We start from the raw sequence: 21,839 nt of genomic DNA, 5'->3' as shown, positions 1-21,839 counted from the left end.
ATAAGGAATGTACTGTAGACAGTTTTGCGCTGTGGGAGGAGCCGTAGTGGCGGAAGATTGAACCAGCTCTTCTTTACTTCCGGAATGTTCCACCAGCCGTCATCGCGCTGCTGGGTCTGAGATTGTCCGATGCTGGGCAGACGTCTGGGGGTCATCGGTGGTCATTGGGTGGTCCACCCTGACCTTACACGTAGTGACGAACACCCCTCGTGGCCTCGTCTATACATCCGGGTCTGCCTGCGAATCGACCACCAACATTGCTGGCTAAAGTGGAGAGAATGGAGTCGTCGTCGTCTGCTAGAAGGGCAATGGCGGCCGCCGTATCCTTCTGGGAACCATGGAAAAGAGGATTGAGGGCCCCGGAGGTGCAGCCATGTGGCCCTGCAGGGACTCTTCATTTTCAGTGGATAAATCTCAGGTGGGAGATGGGGGGGGGGCTGCTCCTATGGGGTATGTAGGGGCAGATAAGTAAAGTTTCCGCCTTACATCGGGGGGGGACACGAGCCGCCGTTGCAGCAGATGGGTCAGCGCTCATTCTCATGCAGGTCCGTGTCTTGCCCATAATCCTCCTCTTGGCCCCGGGGTCCGGGGCGCTCAGACTTGGATATATGTCTTGAACTGGCAATTTGATCCTTAATTCGGGGATGGCGGCGGCGAGATCCTGCAATCCAGAAATGATGAGTGTCCTTCTCCTCGCCCGTAATAAAGGCCTTCACTAATGGGCAGCTTTCTCCGCACATTGTTCCCCCGGCAAATTGTTTCTCTCTTGTGCCCGGGCTGAAGGTTTAATGACATTACTGGGGCAGCGTCTCGGTGACATTAACGCGGACGGGAGGGAGAAATGTTTTTATGGATTGCAGATGCATTTGGCGACTGTGGGTTTGACTTGCGCTGACAGGCGGCACATTTTAACATCAGAAGTAATAATAGGGCAGAGCGGTCCATCACCCCCTCCCCCGTCACCTGAGCTCAGGCAAAGGTGGGGGTACAGGGGCGCAATCACATCTCCGCCAAAACCTACAACCTTCTGTTCTGCATCCCAGTCATTTTGTTGAATGCGGTAGATATCCCGACCCCGGCGAGATAAGAGTAGGCTGCAGGAATATTTGTGCCAATTAAAAATTGCCCTGTAAGTAGCGGCCTAAAAACATTCCTTTCTGAGAGATAACAAAGCGCTTTTGTATCACGAAAATAGGAAATGGCCTCCATTATACCGCGCTCCTAATGCTCTTGTTTTTCCTTCCATCCCATTGTTAACCTGTTCAGTGCCAGAGGGCACTGCGACGGTTTAATGGAAAATATATAACCAGAAGGCAGATTCCTATGAGATGTAGCAGAGCTCAAGTTGTTGTTTGACTCTTTGAAGTGGTATTCTTAATGTAGTGTAGTAACAGAGTACAGATCATGCAGTAGATGTTACCTGCAGTCCTATGTAACACCACACAGTGATAACTCGGAGTACAGATAATGTAGTAGATGTTACCTGCAGTCCTATGTAACACCACAGATAACACAGTGATAGCTCTCGGAGTACAGATAATGTAGTGGATGTTACCTGCAGTCCTATGTAACACCACAGATAACACAGTGATAACTCTCTGATTACAGATAATGCAGTAGATGTTACCTGCAGTCCTATGTAACACCACAGATAACAGTGATAACTCTGATTACAGATAATGCAGTAGATGTTACCTGCAGTCCTATGTAACACCACAGAGAACACAGTGATAACTCTCTGATCACAGATAATGTAGTAGATGTTACCTGCAGTCCTATGTAACACCACAGATAACACAGTGATAACTCTCTGATTACAGATAATGTAGTAGTGTTACCTGCAGTCCTATGTAACACCACAGATAACAGTGATAACTCTGATTACAGATAATGCAGTAGATGTTACCTGCAGTCCTATGTAACACCACAGATAACACAGTGATAACTCTGATTACAGATAATGCAGTAGATGTTACCTGCAGTCCTATGTAACATGCCAGATAATACATTGGGGTATAGTTACTTTGGCTGCTGTGCCATTATGGATGTAGTGTTATGTTTGGGGGAGTGTTGGGTGTTGATGTGCCCCGTTGAGGCGTTACTATGAGTTGTGCTGTAGAGACCGTTTCATTGTTCGGGACGTTGCAGGATTTGGATGCTGGAGGAATAACCGTTTTGGGATTTTTCTCACCCCAGTTTGGAGGCTCTCGCCCCATTTCTTCTTTGGGTTTGTGCACACGACCGGTTTTCAAACGTAATTCAGGCATTTTATGCCTCGAATTACGACTGAAAAGACGGCTCCATTACGTCGGCAAACATCTGCCCGCTGCTTGCAATGTGCTTTACGATGTTCTGTGCAGACGAGCTGTCATTTTACGCGTCGCTGTCAAAAGACGGCGCGTAAAATTACACCCGCGTCAAAGAAGTGCAGGACACCTATATACAGTATATGCAGGACACTTCTTGGGACGTTTTTGGAGCCGTTTTTCATTGACTCCAATGAAGAACAGCTCCATTTACGTCCGTAAAAAACGCGAGTACGAGCAAAAACGTCTGAAATTCAGGAGCTGTTTTCGCCTGAGAACATCTCCGTAATTTCAGGCGTATTTTGCGTGTGAACATTCCCTTTCAGTTACTGTGAGTTTTGTTGTACGATCACCTCAGCTCTGCTACATCAATATAACAAATATCAGTGGAAGTATCCGAGACCCGGGTGGACTATAATCCCCAGCGTGTGCTTTATAATTACTTCTCTTTTCCGGATAATTGGACTTTCTTGAGACTTTTTATCATTTTTGTTGACTGTCATCGTTGGCGCGGTTTTCGGGCGGCGGGCCGGGTTTGTGGGTAGACGGGTAATTGTCAGGTGTCTTTATTAGTTAGAGCATTTTATTACAGGAATAAGTGGACCTGCTCAGGAGCCGTGGACAGCGGGCACTGCGGCCGGGAGAGATAAAGTTGACGGCTGGCGCAGGATTCAGGCCGCCATACGGTTTAGTGGGCTATTAAATGGGAAGCAGAACCTGTTTATGGCTTGGATGCAGGAGGGGCGCAGGTGGGGGAGGTCTCCACAGCTACAATTTCATTTCTTAGTCTGCTGAATTATAATGGCCTGTACAGCTGAACAACATCGCTCCGCGCCATGCATGTTAAGAGAGCACTTCACGTAGCTGTGCCGACCTGGTAGTACAACTGCGCACACTGACGCCGTCTGATCTATGCGGCTGCACCGTCACCGTCACAACTCCTACAACCAAAGAACTCAGGATGTTGTACCTTGGAGGGTCAGGGGGAGAGGCGTTGTATTCTGGAGGGTCAGGGTGGAGAGACGTTGTTCCCTGGAGGTTTGGGGGAGGAGAGGCGTTGTATTCTGGAGGTTCAGGGGGAGAGGCGTTGTATTCTGGAGGTTCAGGGGGAGAGGCGTTGTGCCCTGGAGGTTCAGGGGAGGAGAGGCGTTGTGCCCTGGAGGTTCAGGGGAGGAGAGGCGTTGTGCCCTGGAGGTTCAGGGGAGGAGAGGCGTTGTGCCCTGGAGGTTCAGGGGAGGAGAGGCGTTGTGCCCTGGAGGTTCAGGGGAGGAGAGGCGTTGTGCCCTGGAGGTTCAGGGGAGGAGAGGCGTTGTATTCTGGAGGTTCAGGGTGGAGAGACGTTGTTCCCTGGAGGTTCGGGGGAGGAGAGGCGTTGTATTCTGGAGGTTCAGGGGGAGAGGCGTTGTGCTCTGGAGGTTCAGGGGAGGAGAGGCGTTGTGCCCTGGAGGTTCAGGGGAGGAGAGGCGTTGTGCCCTGGAGGTTCAGGGGAGGAGAGGCGTTGTATTCTGGAGGTTCAGTGGGAGAGGCGTTGTATTCTGGAGGGTCAGGGTGGAGAGACGTTGTTCCCTGGAGGTTCGGGGGAGGAGAGGCGTTGTATTCTGGAGGTTCAGGGGGAGAGGCGTTGTGCCCTGGAGGTTCAGGGGAGGAGAGGCGTTGTGCCCTGGAGGTTCAGGGGAGGAGAGGCGTTGTGCCCTGGAGGTTCAGGGGAGGAGAGGCGTTGTGCCCTGGAGGTTCAGGGGAGGAGAGGCGTTGTGCCCTGGAGGTTCAGGGGAGGGGAGGCGTTGTGCCCTGGAGGTTCAGGGGAGGAGAGGCGTTGTATTCTGGAGGTTCAGGGGGAGAGGCGTTGTATTCTGGAGGTTCAGGGGGAGAGGCGTTGTGCTCTGGAGGTTCAGGGGAGGAGAGGCGTTGTGCCCTGGAGGTTCAGGGGAGGAGAGGCGTTGTGCCCTGGAGGTTCAGGGGAGGAGAGGCGTTGTATTCTGGAGGTTCAGTGGGAGAGGCGTTGTATTCTGGAGGGTCAGGGTGGAGAGACGTTGTTCCCTGGAGGTTCGGGGGAGGAGAGGCGTTGTTCCCTGGAGGTTCGGGGGAGGAGAGGCGTTGTATTCTGGAGGTTCAGGGGGAGAGGCGTTGTATTCTGGAGGTTCAGGGGGAGAGGCGTTGTATTCTGGAGGTTCAGTGGGAGAGGCGTTGTGCCCTGGAGGTTCAGTGGGAGAGGCGTTGTGCCCTGGAGGTTCAGGGGAGGAGAGGCGTTGTGCCCTGGAGGTTCAGGGGGGAGAGGCGTTGTGCCCTGGAGGTTCAGGGGGGAGAGGCGTTGTGCCCTGGAGGTTCAGGGGGAGAGAGGCGTTGTGCCCTGCAGGTTCAGGGGAGGAGAGGCGTTGTGCCCTGCAGGTTCAGGGGGGAGAGGTGTTGTGCCCTGGAGTTTCGGGGGGGGGGGGGAGAGGCGTTGTGCCCTGAAGGTTCAGCGGGGTGGTTGTATTGTGAGGCGGTAAAATAGTGTAGGGACTGAGTTGTAATACTGGAGGTGTTGTGGTCCGGTCGGGTGACTATTATGGTCTATCAGTGGTGCGGTGGTTCAGATGCTCGGGGCTGGTGGCCGACCATTATTTTTGGCAATGAGATTGTCTTGGTGGTTATCTATGATGTGACTGGGATCAGCGTGGCGTGCTGGAGACAAGCGGTGCCGGTGTATGATGATTTTCTTGCTGATGTTCAAGGTGATTGGTTCTCTCTCCGTGTGGATGAGCAGCGTCAGGTGTTGGAATCTGCAACAAAAAAAAACCACAAATTTCCCTCCATTGATTTCAATAGGGGGTAGAGGCGTTTTTCCTAAACTATTTTTAGCCAATCGCGGAAGTGTCATTCCCTGTCCTGGAGCTTCTGAACCGCTATTGAAATCAATGGGAGGCGGAAGACAAACGTGCCGCATGTTCGTAGTGTCTTGACGCATTTTTCATTTCCCAAATTAAAAAACTAAAATAAAGCATCACAAAACACGTGACCTGCGCAAAAATGGCAGGAAATGGAGGCAGAATTTTTTCTGCTTGAAAAAAAATGGCTGTGCGCACACGCACCCTCCCTGCCACCTGTGCACGCCAGAGAAAAACAAGACACGGGCAGAATGCAGAGAGCGACTCGGCTCCTTACGTGGCTGCACCTCATCTCTTCTGACCTTGTCTCGCTGGGAGCCCTGAGCGTCTCCGCCATCACAAGACGCAGGGTTCTCGCACTCCACAAGGAATATTTATCAGATGAAGCCCCGTCCAAAAAACGCCCTAATGTTCCTCACCCCACTGCACACCCTTCTGGGGTGGCCTATACCTAGAGTTAAGTCCTGAGGGTTCCAGGGAAAGGACAGATCGCGCCAACTCTAGGTAAGGAGCGGTCACGTGTCCTTAACCCTTGCAGGGCCTCTGATGGTTAAGGAATTTTTTGGGGGCTCTTCTTGTTTCCGAAAAGTGCAATATGTGATGTAAACCCTAACCCATAGTGCACTGCTGCAAAACATGCTCTGTACAGACACTGAACCAGCAGGGAGCAGATCCTGCGATCTGAGAGTTAACAGGAATCCAGCAGAATTATGAAGATGTGATGTAGCTGGTTGAGAGTGGCCGATGTTTTACTAGTTAAGATTTCTGTGTGAATCCTGCCGTAAATATGACGTGTCCCACAATAGGGCGCGCTACTTGCAGAATTCGGACCATCGGGAGGCTGCAGTGAGGTCTTGTAAAATGAGAGCTAACAGGAATCCAGGAAAATGCGGCTTGGAATGTAACTGGAGTAGAAGGCAAGATACGGAACGCAAAGTTACTCCGCGTTATGTGGAGATGTTTACTTATGGTATATCCAGTCCATATGTCATAAGTCTTGAGGTTCATCCAACCACTGGGACCCCCAGCAATTCTGAGAGCAGCGGTGCCCGGGGGATAAGTGGCGGTTTATGTGATGTCACTCAATGGGAGATGCAGAAACGGTTTCCATTGCGTCTTTCCATTATATGCATCACATGTGTTGCCGGCATCGCCTTATGGCCCGGCGTCATATGATATAAGGGTCTCCAGTCTTTTATATACATCACTGCGGATCTACGCTGCTCATGCCCCCAATCAGACAAATCTCCCCATAACCCACTCCAATCATAGACCCCACGTCCGGAGAATTGGCTGCCGCTCATAATCCTCCTTCTCGGACTCTTGTCCCTTTTGTGGCGGCTTTCTTGTCCCCTATCTCTTGGATCATATAGAGGACCTCATTTCATAACAAGGTCCTTGATTTCCTTTTCAGCTGAGAAGTAGGTTAATTTCAGAACACCGCGTCTCGGCTTTATCTCGGCCTCTGCAGAACTTTCTGCGCACTCTTCTCGTCCCCCCACCCGTTCGGCTTTTTCCCTCTTGACAATTGGCGCTGCAGACAGATGAAAGCTCCGTTCACTCCGCTGTCCTGGTCCATAAACTGCTAATCAGGTTCACAAGATCACTATCGCGCGCTGCGAACGCCGCGCTCCCCCCTCGTCCTGCGCTCCCCCCTCTGTGATATGAGCTGAGGGGTCATACGTGGGTTAATGGAAACCTGGCTTAAGCCAAGAGCAGACTGGCAGCCTCTATACCCCGAGGACTGTTCACGGAACGTGGGCACAGAACATAAATCCTTTGTACATAGCCGCGCTGGCACGTCTATAGCATTATACCGGCTGCCATCAGCACCATATATAAAGTGCTGTATACATATAGGAGGATGAATCATTCACTACGAGGTTCCTTGTAGATAACCGTGTGTTATCTCCAGATACAGGAACATACAATGTACGGACAGCGGCAACCACCCTGTCACATGTACAGATATTCTATACACTCCCATCATGCCTCAGAATGCAGCACATATTCCATATCGTCCTATGATTAGTGTCGCCCCCTGCTGAGTTATCCATAGGATATGTCATAAATGTCAGATGCGGGTCGCACCTATATCTACAACGGGGCCCCTAAATCCTGTTCTTCTGCTCTGTTGTGGCTGAAGCGTGTCATTTCCGACCATGAATGATGGAAACTGCGTAACTCGCTGAGCTACGCTGTTTCTGTTGGTCCCATACAACTGAATGGTAGTTACAGAAACGGCGTAGCTCGCATGCTACACTGCTTCCGTAACTGCCATTCACTACTATAATACTGCCTCCTATATACAAGAATATAACTACTATAATACTGCCCCCTATATACAAGAATATAACTACTATAATACTGCCCCCTATATACAAGAATATAACTACTATAATACTGCCCCTATATACAAGAATATAACTACTATAATACTGCCCCCTATATACAAGAATATAACTACTATAATAATGTCTCCTATATACAAGAATATAACTACTATAATACTGCCTCTATATACAAGAATATAACTACTATAATACTGCCCCCTATATACAAGAATATAACTACTATAATACTGCCCCCTATATACAGGAATATAACTACTATAATACTGCCCCCTATATACAGGAATATAACTACTATAATACTGCCCCTATATACAGGAATATAACTACTATAATACTGCCCCCTATATACAAGAATATAACTACTATAGTACTGCCCCCTATATACAAGAATATAACTACTATAATACTGCTCCTATATACAAGAATATAACTACTATAATACTGCTCCTATATACAAGAATATAACTACTATAATACTGCCCCTATATACAAGAATATAACTACTATAATACTGCCCCCTATATACAAGAATATAACTACTATAATACTGCTCCTATATACAAGAATATAACTACTATAATACTGCTCCTATATACAAGAATATAACTACTATAATACTGCCCCTATATACAAGAATATAACTAATATAATACTGCCCCCTATATACAAGAATATAACTACTATAATACTGCTCCTATATACAAGAATATAACTACTATAATACTGCCCCCTATATACAAGAATACAACTACTATAATACTGCCCCCTATATACAAGAATATAACTACTATAATACTGCCTCCTATATACAAGAATATAACACTGCCCCCTATATACAAGAAAATAACTACTATAATACTGCCTCCTATATACAAGAATATAACACTGCCCCCTATATACAAGAATATAACTACTATAATACTGCCCCCTATATACAAGAATATAACTACTATAATACTGCCCCTATATACAAGAATATAACTACTGTAATACTGCCCCTATATACAAGAATATAACTACTGTAATACTGCCTCCTATATACAAGAATATAACTACTATAATACTGCCCCTATATACAATAATATAACTACTATAATACTGCCCCTATATACAAGAATATAACTACTGTAATACTGCCCCCTATATACAAGAATATAACTACTATAATACTGCCCCTATATACAAGAATATAACTACTGTAATACTGCCCCCTATATACAAGAATATAACTACTATAATACTGCCCCTATATACAAGAATATAACTACTATAATACTGCCCCTATATACAAGAATATAACTACTATAATACTGCCCCTATATACAAGAATATAACTACTATAATACTGCCCCTATATACAAGAATATAACTACTATAATACTGCCCCCTATATACAAGAATATAACTACTATAATACTGCTCCTATATACAAGAATATAACTACTATAATACTGCTCCTATATACAAGAATATAACTACTATAATACTGCCCCCTATATACAAGAATATAACTACTATAATACTGCCCCTATATACAAGAATATAACTACTGTAATACTGCCCCCTATATACAAGAATATAACTACTATAATACTGCCTCCTATATACAAGAATATAACTACTATAATACTGCCCCTATATACAAGAATATAACTACTATAATACTGCCCCTATATACAAGAATATAACTACTATAATACTGCCCCTATATACAAGAATATAACTACTGTAATACTGCCCCCTATATACAAGAATATAACTACTATAATACTGCCCCTATATACAAGAATATAACTACTGTAATACTGCCCCCTATATACAAGAATATAACTACTATAATACTGCCCCTATATACAAGAATATAACTACTATAATACTGCCCCTATATACAAGAATATAACTACTATAATACTGCTCCTATATACAAGAATATAACTACTATAATACTGCCCCCTATATACAAGAATATAACTACTATAATACTGCCTCTATATACAAGAATATAACTACTATAATACTGCCCCTATATACAAGAATATAACTACTGTAATACTGCCCCCTATATACAAGAATATAACTACTATAATACTGCCCCTATATACAAGAATACAACTACTATAATACTACTCCTATATACAAGAATATAACTACTATAATACTGCCTCCTATATACAAGAATATAACACTGCCCCCTATATACAAGAATATAACTACTATAATACTGCCTCCTATATACAAGAATATAACACTGCCCCCTATATACAAGAATATAACTACTATAATACTGCCCCCTATATACAAGAATATAACTACTATAATACTGCCCCCTATATACAAGAATATAACTACTATAATACTGCCCCTATATACAAGAATATAACTACTGTAATACTGCCCCTATATACAAGAATATAACTACTGTAATACTGCCCCTATATACAAGAATATAACTACTATAATACTGCCTCCTATATACAAGAATATAACTACTATAATACTGCCCCTATATACAAGAATATAACTACTATAATACTGCCCCTATATACAAGAATATAACTACTATAATACTGCCCCTATATACAAGAATATAACTACTGTAATACTGCCCCCTATATACAAGAATATAACTACTATAATACTGCCCCTATATACAAGAATATAACTACTATAATACTGCTCCTATACACAAGAATATAACTACTATAATACTGCCTCCTATATACAAGAATATAACTACTATAATACTGCCCCTATATACAAGAATATAACTACTGTAATACTGCCCCCTATATACAAGAATATAACTACTATAATACTGCCCCTATATACAAGAATATAACTACTGTAATACTGCCCCCTATATACAAGAATATAACTACTATAATACTGCCCCTATATACAAGAATATAACTACTATAATACTGCCCCTATATACAAGAATATAACTACTATAATACTGCTCCTATATACAAGAATAAAACTACTATAATACTGCCCCCTATATACAAGAATATAACTACTATAATACTGCCCCTATATACAAGAATATAACTACTGTAATACTGCCCCCTATATACAAGAATATAACTACTATAATACTGCCTCCTATATACAAGAATATAACTACTATAATACTGCCCCTATATACAAGAATATAACTACTATAATACTGCCCCTATATACAAGAATATAACTACTGTAATACTGCCCCCTATATACAAGAATATAACTACTATAATACTGCCCCTATATACAAGAATATAACTACTGTAATACTGCCCCCTATATACAAGAATATAACTACTATAATACTGCCCCTATATACAAGAATATAACTACTATAATACTGCCCCTATATACAAGAATATAACTACTATAATACTGCTCCTATATACAAGAATATAACTACTATAATACTGCCCCCTATATACAAGAATATAACTACTATAATACTGCCCCTATATACAAGAATATAACTACTATAATACTGCCCCTATATACAAGAATATAACTACTGTAATACTGCCCCCTATATACAAGAATATAACTACTGTAATACTGCCCCTATATACAAGAATATAACTACTATAATACTGCCTCCTATATACAAGAATATAACTACTATAATACTGCTTCCTATATACAAGAATATAACTACTATAATACTGCTCCCTATATACAAGAATATAACTACTATAATACTGCTCCTATATACAAGAATATAACTACTATAATACTGCCCCTATATACAAGAATATATCTACTATAATACTTCTCCTATATAAAAGAATGTAACTGCTATAATACTACTCCTATATACAAGAATGTAACTGCTATAATACTGCTCCTATATACAAGAATGTAACTGCTATAATACTGCCCCTATATACAAGAATATAACTACTATAATACTGCCCCTATATACAAGAATATAACTACTATAATACTGCTCCCTATATACAAGAATATAACTACTATAATACTGCTCCTATATACAAGAATATAACTACTATAATACTGCCCCTATATACAAGAATATAACTACTATAATACTGCCCCTATATACAAGAATATAACTACTATAATATTGCCCCCTATATACAAGAATATAACTACTATAATACTGCCTCCTATATACAAGAATATAACTACTATAATACTGCCCCTATACACAAGAATATAGCTACTATAATACTGCCCTATATACAAGAATATAACTACTATAATACTGCCCCTATATACAAGAATATACCTACTATAATACTGCCCCGTATATACAAGAATATAACTACTATAATACTGTACCCTATATACAAGAATATAACTACTATAATACTGCCCCTATATACAAGAATATAACTACTATAATACTGCCCCTATATACAAGAATATAACTACTATAATACTGCCCCCTATATACAAGAATATAACTACTATAATACTGCCTCCTATATACAGGATTATAACTACTATAATACTGCCCCCTATATACAAGAATATAACTACTATAATACTGCCCCCTATATACAAGAATATAACTACTATAATACTGCTCCTATATACAAGAATATAACTACTATAATACTACCCCTATATACAAGAATATAACTACTATAATACTGCCCCCTATATACAAGAATATAACTACTATAATACTGCTCCTATATACAAGAATATAACTACTATAATACTGCCCCCTATATACAAGAATATAGCTACTATAATACTGCCCCTATATACAAGAATATAACTACTATAATACTACCCCTATATACAAGAATATAACTACTATAATACTGCCCCCTATATACAAGAATATAACTACTATAATACTGCTCCTATATACAAGAATATAACTACTATAATACTGCTCCCTATATACAAGAATAAAACTACTATAATACTGCCCCCTATATACAAGAATATTACTACTATAATACTGCTCCTATATACAAGAATATAACCACTATAATACTGCCCCCTATATACAAGAATATAACCACTATAATACTGCCCCCTATATACAAGAATATAACCACTATAATACTACCCCCTATATACAAGAATATAACCACTATAATACTGCCCCCTATATACAAGAATATAACCACTATAATACTGCCCCCTATATACAAGAATATAACCACTATAATACTGCCCCTATATACAAGAATATAACCACTATAATACTGCCCCCTACATACCAGAATATAACTACTATAATACTGCCCCCCTATATACAAGAATATAACTACTATAATACTGCCCCCTATATACAAGAATATAACTACTATAATACTGCCACTATATACAAGAATATAACTACTATAATACTGACCCCTATATACAAGAATATAACTACTATAATACTGCCCCCTATATACAAGAATATAACTACTCTAATACTGCCCCCTATATACAAGAATATAACTACTATAATACTGGCCCTATATACAAGAATATAGCTACTATAATACTGCTCCTATATACAAGAATATAACTACTATAATACTGCCTCCTATATACAAGAATATAACTACTATAATACTGCCCCCTATATACAAGAATATAACTACTATAATACTGCCCCCTATATACAAGAATATAACTACTATTCTACTGCCCCCTATATACAAGAATATAACTACTATAATACTGCCCCCTATATACAAGAATATAACTACTATAATACTGCCCCCTATATACAGGAACATAACTACTATAATACTGCCCCCTATATACAAGAATATAACTACTATAATACTGCCCCCTATATACAAGAATATAACTACTATAATACTGCCCCCTATATACAGGAACATAACTACTATAATACTGCCCCCTATATACAAGAATATAACTACTATAATACTGCCCCCTATATACAAGAATATAACTACTATAATACTGCCCCCTATATACAAGAATATAACTACTATAATACTGCCCCCTATATACAAGAATATAACTACTATAATACTGCCCCCTATATACAAGAATATAACTACTATAATACTGCCCCTATATACAAGAATATAACTACTATAATACTGGCTCTATATACAAGAATATAACTACTATAATACTGCCCCCTATATACAAGAATATAACTACTAGAATACTGCTTCTATATACAAGAATATAACTACTATAATACTGCCCTCTATATACAAGAATATAACTACTATAATACTGCCCTCTATATACAAGAATATAACTACTATAATACTGCCTCCTATATACAAGAATATAACTACTATAATACTGCCCCTATATACAAGAATATAACTACTATAATACTGCCCCCTATATACAAGAATATAACTACTATAATACTGCTCCCTATATACAAGAATATAACTACTATAATACTGCTCCCTATATACAAGAATATAACTACTATAATACTGCCCCTATATACAAGAATATAACTACTATAATACTGCCCCCTATATACAAGAATATAACTACTATAATACTGCCCCCTATATACAAGAATATAACTACTATAATACTGCCCCCTATATCTACTATTCTGCCGCTTCCTTGCAGTTGACTCCTGGGTAGGTTTTCCTGCGTTGTCTTGCAGAATATTTTATATGAAATGGTAGAACTCCGGGTCATGTGATCGCGCCGGTTTCTCTCCGCCTGTTACATTTTGGTTACAGATCAGATATTATTCGATGTGACGTCTGTGGGGGGGGTGTAAATACTTTTTTCACTGTAGGGAATATCTGCCGTCCATCATCCTTTATGTGACAGGATCAATGTGCGCAGTTCTTGTGTTTTTACGGATTATTGATCAGTGATATTCAGTTAACTTGGGATTTATGTACAAGACAGGAGGGGGGGACGCCGTGTATACAGGAGGGGGGACGCCGTGTATACAGGAGGGGGGGACGCCGTGTATACAGGAGGGGGGGACGCCGTGTATACAGGAGGGGGGGGGACGCCGTGTATACAGGAGGGGGGGACGCCGTGTATACAGGAGGGGGGGACGCCGTGTATACAGGAGGGGGGGACGCCGTGTATACAGGAGGGGGGGACGCCGTGTATACAGGAGGGGGGGACGCCGTGTATACAGGAGGGGGGGACGCCGTGTATACAGGAGGGGGGGCGCCGCCGTGTATACAGGAGGGGGGGGGGACGCCGTGTATACAGGAGGGGGGGGACGCCGTGTGTACAGGAGGGGGGGGACGCCGTGTGTACAGGAGGGGGGACGCCGTGTATACAGGAGGGGGGACGCCGTGTATACAGGAGGGGGGACGCCGTGTATACAGGAGGGGGGACGCCGTGTATACAGGAGGGGGGACGCCGTGTGGACAGGAGGGGCGACGCCGTGTATACTGGAGGGACAGGAGGGGGGACGGGTCGTGTATACAGGATGGGGGACGGGTCGTGTATACAGGAGGGGGGACGGGTCGTGTATACAGGAGGGGGGACGGGTCGTGTATACAGGAGGGGGGACGGCTCGTGTATACAGGAGGGGGGACGGCTCGTGTATACAGGAGGGGGGACGGCTCGTGTATACAGGAGGGGGGACGGCTCGTGTATACAGGAGGGGGGACGGCTCGTGTATACAGGAGGGGGGACGGCTCGTGTATACAGGTGGGGGGACTGGTCGTGTATACAGGTGGGGGGCTGCGCTGTCTCTGGGTGAGGGATGGGATCTGGTAAAAATAAGAGATAAATACGGACGCCTGTCCCTTGATGGTGGGGGGGGGGACATACTATTTAGGATGCAACTGATACCAGTCTGTAAGCGTTTTTAACCTCTCGCAGCTGTCCACCCTTCCCCCTTGCGCAGATATTCACCCCCCCCGTGATCTCCGGTCAGCATTTCTAATTATACGGCGTCCGTTGAGGTGTTGAGGACGGAGTCCCCCGAATTATAAGATGTCGTCGTCCTCCGTCAAAATGTCAAATTATTACTTAGTTATCCGTTCTTAAGAAAGCAGAGTGACTCTCTAGTTACAGTTGGAGCTCCCACGAGGGCTGTCACCCAGCTTTCCCTGGGTCCTGAATGGGAAATCATCCTGTTCCCTCTCCCGCACAGGTCTTCACCCTTCTTTTCCAGAGCGATTATTAAGGACTGTAGGAAAGCGAGTGGTAATGGCGGCCGTATCCGTGTCACCCAGCTCCGATCTCCGGCCAATTAGATCTCAAGCACCCAGATTGGCTCCGCCCTCAGGACTCCTACACACTGGTTTATTTCTTCTGTGTTTTTTCTTTTTCTTGCATAAAAACACCATACGTGTTTTTAATGGCGTTTTTTCTATTCATTACGTTTGTTATACGTTCTGGCGTTTTACTTCGTCTTATACACAAGCGTCTGGAAAAGCACGCCATACGAGGAGGCCGTCTGGTCTGGAACAATCAGATTGGTCGTACAGGGGGCCTGTAGTTTGGTGATGTAGCTGCAGGGAGTCGGCGCTCCGTTCCGGCAGTGAAGGGGTTACCCTCCCCCGGGCCCTGCGGCAGTTCATAGCTTATTGATTGGGTATTAAGTTGTGTAGCGGTGGGATGTTGACACGAGCGGCTGTTAATGGTCTGCGGCGGCGGCGGATCGTTGTCTGTCTGATTGTGACACCCACCAGCTCCCGGCGCATTAACCATTTCCCTGCCTCCGGTGCACCGTTCCCTGTAGCCGGCGTGGGGTTCTCGCAGAGCTCCACGTATGTAACGCAGGCGGCGCTTTATTTATAACGTACGACGCCGCACATCACTGACACGCTGCGCTTTCTTTATATTCGCCGTATCTTTATGGCCGTCTTGTCCGCTGAGCGGTAGATCTGATCCTTCTCGTATTCTCTACCCTGGTCGGTGGAGCCGGACGCAGCGTATTACGATTATTCTCGGCTGCGCCGCGCAGCGAGGACTCATTTGTTTTCCGAGCTGCTGCTTTTTTTCCCATTATGCGCTGCCCTGTCTGATCGCTGACGCCCTCGGAATGTGGAGCGGCAGGAGCCGGGGTGGGCGGGGGGGGGGATGAGGGCACGGCCGTTTCCGGCTCAGATCTCGATGATGTCGCTCGGCTCCAGCGCGGATGTGCCGACTTTTCGCCATCACGTTTACTCCGCGAATCAATTTCACTTATTTTCGGAAAAATGAACTGAATCGTTGAGAATTTTCTTTGCTTGTCGGTAAATTGGTGAATTACTAGAGTGGGGGGGGGGGGGTGATCGCCGTTTTCTCCGTTACCCGGCAATGATGGCTTCAGGGAACGCAATATATTCAGGATAAATGGGAAAATTCTCTAACCTTAAAGGGACAGTCCACTACAGAGGTGACCTGTTACCGTTTGCCCTTTATGGGGTTTATACAGGAGGGTCCCCACTAGAGAGCCGCCCCCCTTGTAATATAATGCTATCCGTAGATTTTACTGCACTGTGTACTGCTCCATCTGCAGGGGTTCTAGTAAGTGGCGCTGGTCATCAGAAGGGTCTCCATTATCCGTCGTTTTCATTGGCCGGGCTGCTTAACCCGGATTCTCGAAAGTGGACAAACCCTTTAAATCATTACACAAGGTTCCACTAATGATCCGCTTGTCGGGGCGGGGGTCCTTCACTTTTTATTTTACCCATGCTGCATCATTTCCAGCTGCCATTGACACCCAGGGCGGAGCTTAGTAGTCACATGACTGAACCTGTGGACTGACATCTGTAGAGGAAGGGAAATCGCCTTTGGGTGGAGTCTGACACCTATTGCTTGTGTGGGAAAATGATTGTCAGGGCTGCTCGCTTACTATGTAATCCACTACACGGAGGCACACGGCTCTCCTAGGCTCCTGAATAGCTCCTCTACCTCGTCATGTATCACTAGGCATTAGGGCATCTGGGAAAGCTGAGTGACGAGCTGTAATTGGCTTTGTTGGTTGTCACCCAGCTTTACAAGGAACAAATAAAACGGAGAAACATCTGAGTAAAGTTTTTCACGTCTCTACAGAAGACGACGACGAGTGACTTGATAGAAATTCCTAGTTGCAGGCGGGGGAGGGGAGTCTCGGGTCTGCCATCAACTTCTATATTTATCATAGATTGACAGGACGCTGTTGTCCCCGGTATCTTGCAGTCCTAGGACCATGTCCCACCATGCCCTTATCCCGGTGATGGGAGATGGTGTGGGGACGGATCATGCGGGAAGGACACGGCGGCTGCTTCTCTCTGCTTGAGATAAGCGGCGTCCTCAGCCAGGGCAGTGAAGTGACATCTTGAAGCCTGTGGTCAGCTCAGAGGACAGGGGGAGGCATCACTAGTCTAATATCTAGTACTGCGCCACAATGTGAGGAGAGACGGCTGGAGGGGAGAAACGGGGATATCCGATATATCAGTGGGTACTGACATCACTGACAGTAACAGCTATTCATCTATTACTACTGACAACCAGCCTGTATATCATGTGTGAGAGGTTGTCACAGCCCCGCCCCCTGTTACTGACATCACTGATATATAATATAATTACACTGTGATCAGACATGAGATCCACACATCTTATATACAGTAACAGCTATTCATCTATTACTACTGACAACCAGCCTGTATATCATGTGTGAGAGGTTGTCACAGCTCCGCCCCCTGTTACTGACATCACTGATATATAATATAATTACACTGTGATCAGACATGAGATCCACACATCTTATATACAGTAACAGCTATTCATCTATTACTACTGACAACCAGCCTGTATATCATGTGTGAGAGGTTGTCACAGCCCCGCCCCCTGTTACTGACATCACTGATATATAATATAATTACACTGTGATCAGACATGAGATCCACACATCTTATATACAGTAACAGCTATTCATCTATTACTACTGACAACCAGCCTGTATATCATGTGTGAGAGGTTGTCACAGCTCCGCCCCCTGTTACTGACATCACTGATATATAATATAATTACATGTGATCAGACATGAGATCCACACATCTTATATACAGTAACAGCTATTCATCTATTACTACTGACAACCAGCCTGTATATCATGTGTGAGAGGTTGTCACAGCCCCGCCCCCTGTTACTGACATCACTGATATATAATATAATTACACTGTGATCAGACATGAGATCCACACATCTTATATACAGTAACAGCTATTCATCTATTACTACTGACAACCAGCCTGTATATCATGTGTGAGAGGTTGTCACAGCTCCGCCCCCTGTTACTGACATCACTGATATATAATATAATTACACTGTGATCAGACATGAGATCCACACATCTTATATACAGTAACAGCTATTCATCTATTACTACTGACAACCAGCCTGTATATCATGTGTGAGAGGTTGTCACAGCCCCGCCCCCTGTTACTGACATCACTGATATATAATATAATTACACTGTGATCAGACATGAGATCCACACATCTTATATACAGTAACAGCTATTCATCTATTACTACTGACAACCGGCCTGTATATCATGTGTGAGAGGTTGTCACAGCTCCGCCCCCTGTTACTGACATCACTGATATATAATGACATTGTGATCAGACATGAGATCCACACATCTTATATACAGTAACAGCTATTCATCTATTACTACTGACAACCAGCCTGTATATCATGTGTGAGAGGTTGTCACAACCCCGCCCCCTGTTACTGACATCACTGATATATAATATAATTACACTGTGATCAGACATGAGATCCACACATCTTATATACAGTCACAGCTATTCATCTATTACTACTGACAACCAGCCTGTATATCATGTGTGAGAGGTTGTCACAGCCCCGCCCCCTGTTACTGACATCACTGATATATAATATAATTACATTGTGATCAGACATGAGATCCTCACATCTTATATACAGTAACAGCTATTCATCTATTACTACTGACAACCAGCCTGTATATCATGTGTGAGAGGTTGTCACAGCCCCGCCCCTGTTACTGACATCACTGACATATAATATAATTACATTGTGATCAGACATGAGATCCACACATCTTATATACAGTAACAGCTATTCATCTATTACTACTGACAACCAGCCTGTATATCATGTGTGTGAGGTTGTCACAACCCCGCCCCCTGTTACTGACATCACTGATATATAATATAATTACACTGTGATCAGACATGAGATCCACACATCTTATATACAGTCACAGCTATTCATCTATTACTACTGACAACCAGCCTGTATATCATGTGTGAGAGGTTGTCACAACCCCGCCCCCTGTTACTGACATCACTGATATATAATATAATTACATTGTGATCAGACATGAGATCCACACATCTTATATACAGTCACAGCTATTCATCTATTACTACTGACAACCAGCCTGTATATCATGTGTGAGAGGTTGTCACAGCTCCGCCCCCTGTTACTGACATCACTGATATATAATATAATTACACTGTGATCAGACATGAGATCCACACATCTTATATACAGTCACAGCTATTCATCTATTACTACTGACAACCAGCCTGTATATCATGTGTGAGAGGTTGTCACAGCTCCGCCCCCTGTTACTGACATCACTGATATATAATATAATTACACTGTGATCAGACATGAGATCCACACATCTTATATACAGTAACAGCTATTCATCTATTACTACTGACAACCAGCCTGTATATCATGTGTGAGAGGTTGTCACAGCTCCGCCCCCTGTTACTGACATCACTGATATATAATATAATTACATTGTGATCAGACATGAGATCCACACATCTTATATACAGTGACAGCTATTCATCTATTACTACTGACAACCAGCCTGTATATCATGTGTGAGAGGTTGTCACAGCCCCGCCTCCTGCTCAGTCATGACTTATGTGCCTTATGTATCCAGTTTAGTGACACATTGACCTTGATTCCCACAGATTAGTTTTCGTTCTATGGACTTTGCTGGACTTTCAGTTCTGATAGGTTACAGAGACCCTTCTACCTGGACTCCGTGTTGATACGTTCTGTCCTATAATTAAAGGGGGTCTCCACCTGACCTTTCCTCCATTCCCCTCTAGTGGGTGCAGATATTATGGGTGGACTGTATGGGATGTGTGTACGGTGGAGTATAGATCTATCTATTTCTGCATTCAGTGCTAAGTGCCGGTAGATTGGAGCGCGGTTGCCATGGTGAAGGGAAGGAGCGGTTGGGACTTGGCCCGGTCGCCTCTGGTTCTCCATTCGCACGTTTGTTTTCGTCGGGCTCCCATTTTGTCATTCTCTTGTAATAAATGTCGCAGGGCGCCCGTGATGTGACATTGCCTGGATTTGTGCTTTAGAGCAGACGCAGAATCTGGTGTCCTACCGTGTAACGAGCCACCGCCATCTGCAGCGCAGAGCAATTTCCTGTCCTCTGATAGGCTGGGGGGCACTGGAATAAGATGGTATGGTCGTCATGGCAACAGCACCCACATACATACAGGATAGCGGCCGTCCAGGACAACAGGCCTAATAATGGTCAAACGTGTTGAGTGACCCCCAAATCTAGACTGGCCCCGATCTAATATTACTGGTGTATCTGCTATACCGTATCTCGGATGTTCCCCCCCCCCCCTCCCCATTGTTGGCCCTGTCAGTATCCGGCTGAGTCCCTGCCGCGGTCCCCGTTCCGGTGTAGGTGATGTTTCCGCGTTGGACACGTTGTCGTACTTTAGGGAATAAACTGCTTCTATTTGAAAGAATCGCACACAGAACGGCGTCCGCAGCGTAAAATGAGGCGAAACGCTGTCAAATTCTGTCAATAATGAGGTCAGTGCTGAATTTAGGAACGAGGCCGATCATCCCGCTGCTGAGGGACGGGGGATGCGCTGAATCCGGAGCAGGGGGCTTCGGCCCACTTTTACGGTTTGCGCCTTCGGTCGGATTTTATTGTTTTTTTTCCCGCGTTCTGTACGATGAAGAAGGAAGAGACGATGACCGGAAGTGGGAGAAAATTCCAAAGGCCATTAAACGCGTAATTTATATGGCTGCCGATTGTGCGCCCGGGGAAATATATTTCACAGGTAATTTTCCAATCTGTCGGCCTGTGAAAGAAGCCATTATTCTAAGTAACGGAGATCGTGATGTCACGGGAGCCATTAACCCCTTCAGGGTCGGCGCCTCGAGCGTTCGCCTGGCTAACGAGGACGCCGCCGCGCATGGCCGGGAATTAGTGCGTTTCCGGGAAGGCCGTTTGTAATTTTACGCCGGTAAATGGTCCCAGTTTTCTTCTCCTATCACAGCCACGAAAGGCGGAGGGTCTGGCGAGGAGACGTCATAGGATGGATTGTGGAGTAGTGGATGATGGGAGTTGTGGTTCAGCAGCAGCGATTATGTCAAATAAAAGCCTAAAAATCCCC

General features: G+C 43.9%; 1 protein-coding gene across 1 annotated transcript in view; it reads left to right on the top strand.

The window, feature by feature from the left end:
- Nucleotides 1-337: 337 nt before the first annotated feature.
- Nucleotides 338-21,839, top strand: part of CACNA2D2 (calcium voltage-gated channel auxiliary subunit alpha2delta 2) — a 98,353-nt gene continuing 76,851 nt past the window's right edge. Inside the window, exon 1 of the mRNA XM_075832534.1 lies at nt 338-418. Coding sequence (XP_075688649.1) covers nt 338-418 — 81 coding nt within the window. The remainder of the gene's footprint in view (nt 419-21,839) is intronic.

Source organism: Rhinoderma darwinii, chromosome 7 (genome assembly GCF_050947455.1).
Source record: "Rhinoderma darwinii isolate aRhiDar2 chromosome 7, aRhiDar2.hap1, whole genome shotgun sequence".
Classification (NCBI taxonomy): domain Eukaryota; kingdom Metazoa; phylum Chordata; class Amphibia; order Anura; family Rhinodermatidae; genus Rhinoderma; species Rhinoderma darwinii.
The sequence above is the reverse complement of the archived record's forward strand: the minus strand, read 5'-3'. Positions and strand labels throughout refer to the sequence as shown.